Here is a 12,320-nt window from a genome sequence, read left to right on the forward strand (position 1 = left end):
TTTATTATTCGGTGGAATGCATATAGAACCTATTGTTGTTAAACCATGACCTGAATTAACGTGCCGGAGAATCACTCCCCTCCCTCGAAACCATTGTAGGTATCGCTTCTCGGCCTTTTGGTTAAGACAGCGGTCGCTCCTGTTTGTAGGAGAAATTCTGCCCCTAGTGGTGAGTTTTCTACCTGCGTTTTAGGAGTACATTATTTTCTTTCCCCAGCTTTTGGACTTTGCAACTCAGTCAGTAGTTGTTAAATCCATCACAAAAGGAATTCATTGTATAAGAGCAGACCAGTGGGCGGAACAAACTAGACCCCAGGTCAAGGTAAGTGAATCCTTTTGTTTTTACTCATTTTGCATTGTTTTAGTCTGAATTTTAGCAGTTCTTACCTGGTTTAGCTGTTTTGACCAGTTTTAGCATTTTAGTATTTTAGTATTTTATTGTTTTAACCTGTGGTGCCTCCAGAATGTCGGCTGCCCGTGCCGGCATGAGGAGGCACCACAGTGTGCGCTTCCTCTTAAATGAAATTGGAGGGAAAACCTTAACGTATCATGAAATGTCAAGGTTGGATTTTAGCAGAAAAATGATGCAGAAAATACTTGGTTTCACCCCTGCTGAATTGAACTGTATTGTTACCCTCCCTTTTAATAGAGGGTTTGATGTTAGTTTTATGAGTGCTTCCCTGCTACAAAAATTCTGGCATGTGTTTGAAAATGTTAAAACCCAGTTCAATATATTCACTGTGGAGAAGTTGACTGACAATACCACAAAAATGGTTATTGTCAGGATGTTCAATGAAATGGTGAATATAGGTGACATCTATGTTTGGCTGGGGAGATATTGCACTGTCAAAGGCCAGGCTATGAAGGTGACAGATGAGGACGGTATCTGGAATTGTGCTTGGCGGGTCCCAATCCAACAATTGGAAGACCCCCAAGGCTTCCAGGGCCTGAGACAACTGCCATCCATGATAGTTCTGGGGGAAAACAGGGGCTACATCCACTACCAGGGTCAGCCCAAGCTATGCCGCAAGTGTGGTAAGCATGGGCACCTGGCAGAGGCATGCAAAGAACTAGTATGTGGGAAGTGCAGAGAGATTGGACATGTTTTTTCTGACTGTCCAAATGGCAGAAAGTGTAATCTCTGTGGAGACTCAGATCACCTCTTCAGAGATTGCCCACAATCATTTGCCAACAAAGTAAAAACCCAAAGAAAAGAGGTGAAAAAGACTGGACAGGTTCAAACAATTCCTGAGCTAATTGAAGGGGCGGAGCCAGAAATTTTAAATCTCCCGCCAAAAGTTCCCATTGGAGGAGAGGAAGGGGGCGCGACGGGAGGGGAGGAGCCAGCCCAGGTAGAGCGTGAAGTGGAAGGGAAAACCGTGGGGCAGGAGGAGGGTGAGAATGTGAAGGAAAGTAGTAGTGAGGAAGAGAATAATTGCACTTTAGAAACTGTAAGTGGGGAAAGTAGTAGCTCTGTGGAGCCCTCCCTCCCTAGCGCCCAGCTGTCAACAAAAAAGAGAAATTTAATTGTCTCTTCAGAATCTGATGAGAATAAGGAAAAAAGGGGAAGAGCTGACCAGCCATTTAAATCATCATTAGATGAGCCGGACAGAGTCTTCCCCACCCTTTCACCCAATCAGACTTCCTTCTTGAATTTGCAGCTGACATCAACTCCCCTCATAAAGAGAGCTCCGGGGAGGCCTATGGCTGATAACCCTTCACCGCCTAGTGTGGTGAAGAAAAAAGCCATAGTACAGTACTCTCATAACAGTGGAACATTTTAATATTTGTATTTTTTTAGTCATTGTGTTTTTTAAAGCAGTCTTTTAATGTTTTTACCCATAGTTGATTATGTATAACCTGTTGTTTTTATCATTATTAATGGCTCTCACAGTCACTACTTTAAATGTTAGAAGTGTTAAGTCGACTGTGAGAGCCCAAACTGTTTTATCCTTTTTAAGTAAATGTGATTCAGATGTGTTTTTACTTCAAGAATGTTCTCTACCCTTTTTAAAATCTTACCAGGAGTGGGAGAGGAGATGGAACCATGGGCCCTCCATCTGGAGCGGGTCCAATAACAACCGCTCCGATGGAGTGGCCCTCCTGATCAACAACCCCCAAGTGCTGGTGAAGGGCAGCACTGTGGTGATTGATGGGCGGGCACTTTTAACACATCTGACATTTTTGGGAAAGGATTTTAACATTTTGAATGTGTATGGTTTTAATGATAAAAATGACAGGTTTGACCTTTTACAGGACTTGCAGTCCCACATGCTAGGTAGGGCTCCCCTAGTGGTAGGAGGGGATTTTAACACTGTTTTAACCAATAAAGATAGGAAAGGGGCAGGGGAGGATTTTAGAGTAGATAAGGCAGGGGTTTTATTGCAAAACCTATGTAGAGATTTTAAACTAACAGACTGCTTTAGATACATGCATCCAAGAGAGGAGGGCTTCACCTGGTTCAGTGGTGATGGCACCAGAGCCTCTCGCATTGACTACATTTTTACACGGGACTGCCCGCCGACTGATGCTAGATTATCCCCTGTTTTCTTTTCCGATCACGCTATGCTAACATGCACCCTCTCACTTTCTTCGGGTGTGACTGTAGGAAGAGGTCTGTGGAAGCTGAACTGCTCCCTCCTAGAAGACAAGGAGGTGGTGAAGGAGTACAGGGAGCAGTTCAGTGGATGGCAGACCCTTCAAGACTGTTTCCAGACACGAGCACACTGGTGGGAGATGGTGAAGGAAAGGACTAGGAACTTTTTTAGGAAGGTAGGCAAGCAGAAAAAAGATAGGGAAAACAGATGCATGTTGGGACTGCAAAAACGACTTCAAAGGTATTTTAATTTAATTCAACAGGGTTTGGATTTTAATGAAGAAATAAAGGAGGTGAAAAAAGAAATGTCAATTTTAGCAGAAATAAAAAGCAAAGGTGTCATATTAAGAAGTAAAGAACGGGATATAGAGGAGGGAGAGAAATGCACAAACTACTTTTTTAAGAAGATTATTAGTAAAGGGGGGGTAATATCAAATTTAAAAGATATAGAGGGAAACACAATAAAAGACACAGAAGGGATAAAGAAAGTAGTAGAAGATTTTTATGGGGATTTGTATAAAGAAAAAGAAATTTGCAATGACACCTTGGGAGAAGTTTTAAAGTTCATTGATAAGACAGTAGGGGATGGTGTGTTTTTAGCCCAGGATTTTAACCTTTTAGAGTTGGATAAATGTGTAAAGAATTTTAAGAAGGGGAAGTCCCCCGGCCAAGACGGACTTCCCCTGGAGTTTTATCTGACTTTCTGGGACATTTTAGCACACAACCTTTTAACTGTTTTTATGGACTTTGAACGACTTGACAGACTACCTGACAGTTTTAGAATAGGGATAGTCTCGCTTTTACACAAGAAACATGACAAGACTGACCTAAAGAACTTCAGACCAATCACTCTTTTAGACTTCGACTGCAAACTATTTAGTAAACTTTTAACAAATCGAATGTCTTTGTTTTTAGGGGATGTGATTCACCCGGATCAAGCCTGCGCCATTCCGGGGAGGAGGATCACAGACAGCCTCGTACTGATCCGAGACACCATCTGTTATACGAGAGACAGAAACATGCGGCTGGTAGTCCTAAATTTAGATTTTGAGAAAGCATTTGATCGAGTCTCGCACCAGTACCTCTTCCAGGTACTGCAAAAAATGGGGTTTCCAGGGAGGTTCCTAGCTTGGGTGGGACTGCTGTACAGAGACATCACCAGCAGAATTCTTGTAAATGGGCAACTGACAAAAGCGGTGGGAATACACTGCGGTGTCCGTCAGGGGTGTCCGTTATCCCCCCTCCTCTACGTTGCCTGCATCGAGCCCTTGGCGCAGCTCTTGAGAAGGGATCAACGAATCTGTGGGGTGGGCATTCCTGGGAGTGGGGGACTGACCGCCAAGTGTGTTTTATATATGGACGACGTGAACCTTTTATGCACTGACCTTTTATCTGTTGACCGAGCACTGGACCAGACTGACTGGTACGGACGGGCCTCTGGGGCTAAATTAAACAGAGAAAAGACCCAAGCCCAATTTTACGGACCATGGACAGTGACCGATGTGGACAGACTCCCCCTGACAGTGACACAGACTGACCTACAGATACTTGGGGTTAAGTTTGACAGGGAGGGGGGAGGTACAGGGAACTGGAAGGACGTGATAGGGAAAGTTAGACAGCGACTGGGGTACTGGGGACTCAGACGACTGACTTTTGAAGGCAAGGTTTTAATCATTAAAGCTGTGATTTTACCTGTGCTTTTACTCATCTGTTCTGTTTTTATCCCGTCACGAACCACTCTTTTAGCTTTAGACCGAGCCATGTTTTATTTCCTGTGGGGGTCCAAGTGGGAGAGACTGAAAAGGGAGGAGGTAAAAAAGACACCCAAGAACGGAGGGAAAGGACTCCCAGACCTCCACCTGTTTTTAGGCAGCCGCTACACTACGCTACATATGGCATACGCCTTGGCCCCATCCAGAGATCACAAAACAACAGCGATGGCACGGTTCTGGATGGGGTCATACCTGAGACGGCTGCAACTTTTAAAAACAGACTTGAGAGAACCCGTGTCTTTTAATCTCCCACCGGCATATGTTTTTATCAAGAAGTTTTTAAAAAGATATAACATGGAGAATGAGAACAAAGCTATTTTAATTAAACACCGTTCTCTTCTTTCTCTTGTGCAGGAGCGGGAAGCAGTGAGTCCGGTGCGCGGGCTTGCATTCGGCGAGCCCTCCACCGTTTGGCGCAACGTAGCCCACCCTGCCCTCATGAACAGACACCGAGACCTGTCGTGGATGGTGGCCCATGAGATCCTCCCGGTCAGGGCCGTCATGCACTCCCGGGGCATGGCGGCATCTGCCACCTGCCCCCGACCAGGGTGTGGCGCCCCCGAGACGGTGCGGCACTTGCTCTGGGAGTGCAACACAGCGAAAGACCTGTGGGCACGAGCCGGCCCCCTACTATACCCGTGCCTGCCAGCGGGAGAGGTCCTAGATGCCCAACTGGTGCTCTACGGGGTGAGCCGGAGGAGCATACCATCAGCGGACTTCGCCAGACTCTGGCTCACCCTGACATGCTTTAAAGAAGCACTCTGGACCTCCCGCAGCCTGCTGGTAGGGAAGCGCGTGGAGACCACCCCACAGGCGGTGGTAGCTGCGGCCATTGAGACCTTGAGGGGATGTGTCGCACGTCGCCCATTCGGAGGAGGGGGTCAGAGGCCCACCATAGAGGTCCGGCCCTGACTGCGCGAGTGCCACCGCTGCCATGGTTGAGGGTCTCCTCTGGGAGCCTGAAACGGCGGTCGCGGGGAACTGTTCATGAAGGCGGGCGAGGCAGTCTTGATAAGGACTCACCCCGCTCCTGTACAACAGCCATGTTTTTTTTTTTAAACATGTAATGTCATAACGTGTACTTGTATTTTTTACAATAAAACCTTTCAAAAGAAAAAAAAATCTGTTCTTATCAGTTTAATATCTGATACGTCCCCTACCCGGGGACCATATATTAAATTGATTTTTGGAGCAGGGAGATGGAATAGGGGCTTGCTCCGTCCACTCCACGCATCGACCTGGTATTGCAGTACCTCCAGGAACGGTGCACCCCCTCTCTCTGTGGAAAGTAATATGAACCGTTTTCTGTAGTACCCGGAGAATTGCCTTTCTCTCCGCTTACCGGGATGAGGGGAGCTGATTCAAGACCGAGAAGTTGAGTCTTTGCACTTTTGTGCTTTTTTGATTACAATCATCGGCTTTTATTTTTTGCCGCACCCTCTTTTCAGTTGTGAATGAAATGTTTGCAAGCAAACGTGTTCTTTTTTTGTTGTTGTTTGTTTTGTTAATTACGGTTTTGAAGATCATTTCCTGCCTTCTGCATATACACGATGACATTATTTATATTGCAACGTGGTAGATGTCTCTTTATATACAGTACCAACCACTGCATATTTCGTTTACGGCCATACCACTCTGAACACGCCCGATCTCGTCCGATCTCGGAAGCTAAGCAGGGTCGGGCCGGGTTGCGTCCTAACTATTCCCACCGTAGTTGGGGTAGACCACGCCAACTTCTGGAATATGTAGGTTTTTTATTTTTTTACAATCACTGACACTAAGAATAGGCGCGCGTTCCAGGGCCCACAGGGCAATGAGAGCCGCGCCCGGCCAACATTGACCGTGGCGTGGGCGTGGTCTACCCCAACTACGGTGGGAATCGTTAGGACGCCGTTCCTCCCACTGTTCTGTTGTGTTTGCAAGTGGCGGTAGAATTTGAAAGACGCTAGTTTTCAACACGCGTTTGGTGATCCAGTGGAGTTTTAGTCGGGCCAATGAACATTATGCAACGAACAACTGAATAATAATAATAATAATAATAATAATAATAATAACTTTTATTTGTATAGCACTTTTCCTGCAAACGTTGCAGCTCAAAGTGCTTTAATCATTATATAATCATAATTGTATTATTTAGTCATTTAAAGGCAATATTAAAAAGATGGGTTTTTAGTCTTGACTTGAAAATATTTGCTGAGGTTGCATCCCTAATGTAAACTGGCAGTGTATTCCATAATTTGGGTGCATAAAATGAGAATGCAGCCTCACCAAATCTCTTCTTTTGTACATAGTGTCTAGTCAGACAGCATCTGGATATGTCACACCTGTCAGGTGGATGGATTATCTTGTTAAAGGAGAAGCGCTCACTAACACAGATTTAAACACATTTTGTGAACACAATTTGTGAGAAATAGCCTTTTTGTGTACAGAGAAAGCCAGCGTCAGAAGACCTGAGAGCTCTATTGGGCTGATAGCCCAATTTGTGATCATGAGTAATCATACTCATTTCAAGCACTCCTCGTAAACACTGTTTTTAATTATATTTGTCACTTTGTCATGTATCTGTGTATTATCTAGTTTTGTACTACAGAACTCAGAAGTGAGTGGCAGCTCTGCAACTTCCTCCTTTATAAGAGAGACAGCATATCCAGGATACAGATGAACGTGTTTGGTGCGTCTCTCTGGAGTCTCTGGCGTCTCTCTTGGAAGTATAATAAAGACTTGATATTGTGGCTTAAAAGACCATTGATTCTTGAATCTCATCTTTGCCGAGTAATCAAGTGGAGAATTTCCATGACAGTAACCCTCGATTTTCCACCCGCAATTGTCTGATCTTGATTACTCCCATAACAAAAGACCAATCAGTGCCATCGCTAAATCTGACGTAGAACCAGACATAACGGTGAATGCACAGGAGAATTATACTTTGAGAAATGTATTCTCCCTGGCTGATCCAGAACATTTCGCCAGGTCTTGTCTGCTGGTTTTGTGCATGTTTTGTCTGTGCCTGTCTTGTCAATAAAAAACATTGTATTGTACTCTGAAGATCCACCATCTGATCCTTCATTATTGATCATTTCGAGCCCTTCAGTAGTTTCGGTACAGTAGCAGGTAGTAGAGTTCAGGGGTGGACTTCCTAGATAGAATCTAGATGGTGTCCAAATGGGGCATCTGTAGGCTCTCCTTTTCCTTCTCCTTGATGAGATGAGGAGAAGAGAGTGTTGACATATCGCTGGGTGGAGGGGTCAGGGCTGGAGGTAGTGGGCTGGAGGGGTCAGGGCTGGAGGGGTCAGGGCTGGAGGTAGTGGGCTGGAGGGGTCAGGCCTAGAGGTAGTGGGATGGAAGGGTCAGGGCTGGATGTGGCTGGGTGGAGGGGTTGCAGATGGCGGGGTGGAGAGGCCTCAGTTGCAGGTGGAGGGACCAGGGGTGGAGGTGGAGGCTAGCTGGTGTCCCAGTGAGGCAGCTGTAGTGTCTCTCTACCACCCTCTTTGTCCTCCTCCTCACCACCAGTCAGCCTTTCGGTCTCCTGATCCACGTCCAGTCCTAAACATAGGACCACACTACAGACGACACACACACAGACATCAGTGGTGAATTCAACTCTATTCAGACTTACTCCGTTTTTTTCCTTTATTGCAGTGCTGAATTGAAGCATACAGTTCATATTCTGTAGTATACATTTAAAAAGAAAATACGACACAGCTCGCTGGGGTCGGTATGAATTTACAGTTCAAATACGTGTCGTCAATCATCCCTAGTACCGCCACTGAACACTGAAACTACTGTCCCTCCAATAGAGAGACGACAATGAATCCTCTGGTCGAATCAGAGTGGTTCTTCTGACGACCCACTCACCCAATCAGAGCAGCAGGGATGAGGGTGAGGCCGGAGGCCAGCAGGAAGCTGAAGCCTGAGAACCAGGAAACTGTGACGGCGTAGGTGCTGCTGAACATGGTGAGCGCCACGCCGATGCTCAGCATCTCTACAAACGCAACGCACGCAAACACTGCCCCTGGTGGAGGGGAGGAGGAGAGAGACTGTTGATGAGGAAAAAAAAACCTCTGGAAACATGATCAAATAAAAAAATGTTTCGATACAACCTCAGTCAGGGGTTGTGTACAGTGTGTTGTATTACCCTGCTGAGTCATGTGTAAAGTGTAGCCAGTTCAAGATATGACATTGTGTGTAGTAGTAGTAGTGTAGTGTGATATTACCTTGCTCAGAGCTCAGTACTATCTCAGACATCATTGATTTGAGGACCGGAGTGGGCATGATGCAGAGGAGGAGAGGGAGCCTCACTGCAGGGACACACAGAGACACACTCTTAGACCAAGTTGAAGGGTTGGGCAAAAGAGGTCATAGGTCAACTTCAGAGTTTGGTGCCCCTGCAGGCCTATACTAGATAGAAGCCTTGAGAGGTGGTGTAGTACGTACAGTAGTTATCCAGAGCAATAGGCCACACGCTGACAATGATTTGTCATAGTAATAGAACACAACAGTCATAGTGACGCACCCAATAATAATAATAGTAATAATAATAATAATAATAATAATAATACATAAGAAGGCAGCTCAAAGTGCTGTGCAAAACAGTGCAAAAGAAAGAAAAAGTGACTATATAACCATGAGTCAACTTAAGACTTTGGTCATTGACAGTAAATCAAGGCCTAGAATAATGATACTGTACTGTCCAGTTAGGATGGGGTGTTTCAGTGTATGTGGAATGTTATTTTAAATGTTATTTGAATAATTATTAGTTATTATTAATGATTGATTATTAGATATTAGTAACATTATTTTGAGTTATGCCTCATAACTGCGTGGGAATTGTTTGATTATATAGATCAGGTATGCGTAGGGATATTGGGGGCTGTGATTAGGTGCTTAAATAGTGGGAGACCGTGCGTATGGGTTCATTGTGTGATGCCAGGACTTGAGGGATGCCACGGTTAGTGTGTTTGATGCGTGCTTTGTGTAACATTTATATGCTTTGTTTTAGTCTTTGAATGTGTCAGAGCTGTGTATTCATGTATGTTTTGTAGTCTGCATTCGCAGGTTTTACAATCTATTCAATTTTCACAAAAAATAAGAAAAACGAGTTGAATGGTATCCGTGTCCTTCAGTCCAGCCTTTCGGTCGGCGTCAGTAGACAGAACAGATACTATTGCTGTTATTTCGCTTCGACAACGTGGTTAACTCTGATAATAGAACAGAGTCTCTTTGTCTGCGAGGGTGAAGTCATACGAAGGTGTCTAGCATTCATTGGAGAAGTGTTTTACTCCTTTATGCTATCTCCTCGGACCCGGAGCGTTTGTGTTTGTCCGCAGAGCCAGGGCGCAGGGCCAGATAAGAGGAGCTGAAGAAGTAGCTCATTATTGGGTCAAGGTCTTATCTCTGCACATGGCTTCATACAGCTCACTGCTGTTCTCACTCTTGTTCTCGATAGGGTTAGGGTACGCATACGCACACACACGCACACACACGCACACGCACGCACACACACACGCACACATCCACACACACACACGCGTACACACACACATGCACGCGCACACACACGCACACACACACACACACACACACGCGTACACACACACATGCACGCACACACACACACACACACGCACGCACACACACACACACACACACACGCACACACACGCACACGCACACGCACGCACACGCACACACACACACGCACTCACACACACGCACACACACACTGTCCTCACCCAGGAACATGAGCAGTGTGGTCTTGGCGAAGGCGGCCATCATCATCCCTGCACTGACGGACAACAAGCCCAGCAGGACGATGTATCCGTCTCGCAGGCAGCGGGAAAGGAGAGAGACTCCAGCGAAGCTGCCCATGTAGATCACCGTGGACAGGGCCGAACCATAACCCACCAACACCTCACTCCAACACAGGGGGGCGTTCAGCTCATACAGGATGAAGATGGACATACCGCCCAGTTTGGACACCTGAGAGAGAGAGAGAGAGAGAGAGAGAGAGACAGAGAGAGACAGAGAGAGACAGAGAGAGACAGAGAGAGAGAGAGAGACAGAGAGAGAGAGAGACAGAGAGAGAGAGAGAGACAGAGAGACAGAGAGAGAGAGACAGAGAGAGAGAGAGAGTGAAAGATGACTTTGAGTTGTATGCCATTATTTAATTCATAATAATAATAACAATAATAATAATAATAATAACTTTTATTTGTATAGCACTTTTCCTGCAGCTCAAAGTGCTTTAAGTGCATATGCATATCATTGGTTCTAACTGAGTGTTGGTGAACACTGCCCAGACCTGTCTGGTTAACTTGATGTGTTTTCTGACCTTATAGAAGGCGTAGGCCGCGAGCAGCAGCCCCAGGATAGCGTTCCTCCTACGAGTCGATGCGGCGAACAGCAGATACACCCCCTGCAACCGACCGAACAGGGCTTCCTTCTTAGGCAGGTAAGAAGTTCCCAGCCCGATATGTGTCGGAGACAAGGTCGAGGATGAGGATGGTGAGGAGGATGACGGCGGCGGTGTGGACGAAGATGGCGTGCGCGCGTGGGAAACCACCATGGACTCCCGGAGGACGCACAGCACGTAGCCCAGGTTGAGGAGATGGAGCAGAGCTGCGGTGAGGAAGGGCCAAGTGAATCCAGCCGCCCGGATGAAGAAGCCGGTACAGAGAGAGCCCAGGCCCGACAACACTCCCAGGAGCATGTCCAGCACCGCCATGTGCAGCGTACGCCCGCCACAGCCCCTACCGCTGCCCCTGTCTCGTCTACTCCCGTCTCTACCTCCGCCTCCGCCTCCGCCTCCACACTCCACACGTCCGTCCCGCTCCTCACACTGGTCCTCCCCGCCGCCCTCGCTTTTACCCTTCCTCCCAACCCCAACCCCAACCCCATCCCCGACCGCACCTCCCCTCTCCTCACCTCCATCTCCTCCCTCGCCCAAACCGACGTCACTCTCCTCATACGGATCCCTACCTCCGCTGCCACTCCCACCCCCGGCGGCCCCCCGGTCTCTTTGCTCGCAGCGGTCCGCCACGTAGGCGAAGCACCCCCCCGCCAGAGTGGTGGGGCCCCCCAGGCACCCGGAGAGGAACGAGGCCCCCAGGAGGTAGTTGAGACTGAGCGAGAACCTGCTGACGACGACGTAGGAGAGGGCGAAAAACAAGTCGCCCACTATGGGGGGCGCTATGGCTACCTTCCTGCCACGGTGGTCGCTGTAGGAGACCAAGAGGAGAGAGGCGATCAGGCTGGGGAACAGGAAGCAGAGCTCGCTGTGCAGGAAGAAGAGAGACGCCTCCTTCTGGACCTCCTGTCGGGGGGGTAGGGGACGGGGTAAGATTGGGCAAGAGAAGAAAAAGACAAATCGTGACGTTAGAATTATAAGGTTCTATCTCAATTTTTGGTCGAAATTTAGTTTTTTTACATAATCTGATCCATTAGGTGTTTATTAATGCCTGTGTGGTGTTATTTTTTAAAATGTTGACATTTTTGAGTTAGTAATTAATCAAATACAAAGGTTCCATCTCACAAAACAAAACATAATGGAATGTAAAAACGTTGACGCTCAATATCTCTGAACTACCCTAAACGGAGATAGAACCATATCATTCTAAGCTCACGAAAAAGCACAACAAAAAGAGAACAATAAAGGACCTATTCATTTCTCTCTCACCTCTCTTTCCCCGTCCCTGTCCCTCCCTCAGTACCTCTACTACCCCCCCCTTCTCTCCTTCCTTCTCTCCTTCCTTCTCTCCTCTCACCTCGTGTATCGAGGTCACGTTAGTCTTGTTGTCGGAGCAGATGGGTTCGTTGAGCTCTGCAGGGTAGGGGGCGCCGGTGAGCTGCTCCCAGAGTCTCCGGTAGACATACTGCTGTATCAGGGGGTAGATCATAAACATGGAGAAGGCATAGACCGCAATCACGGGCTCTATCAGGTACACACGCCTCAT

General features: G+C 47.0%; 1 protein-coding gene across 1 annotated transcript; it reads right to left on the reverse strand.

The window, feature by feature from the left end:
• Nucleotides 1-7,807: 7,807 nt before the first annotated feature.
• On the reverse strand, nucleotides 7,808-12,320 carry LOC308174864 (lysosomal proton-coupled steroid conjugate and bile acid symporter SLC46A3-like; the record flags this gene model as incomplete). The annotated part of the gene is made up of 6 exons (XM_080549973.1): nucleotides 7,808-7,928; nucleotides 8,224-8,380; nucleotides 8,583-8,666; nucleotides 10,101-10,347; nucleotides 10,700-11,680; nucleotides 12,132-12,320. 6 exons carry the CDS (start codon nucleotides 12,318-12,320, stop codon nucleotides 7,808-7,810), a joined length of 1,779 nt encoding a protein of 592 aa, XP_080406099.1.

This window comes from Nansenia antarctica (assembly GCF_963989245.1).
Source record: "Nansenia antarctica genome assembly, chromosome: 20".
Taxonomy (NCBI): Eukaryota; Metazoa; Chordata; class Actinopteri; order Argentiniformes; family Microstomatidae; genus Nansenia; species Nansenia antarctica.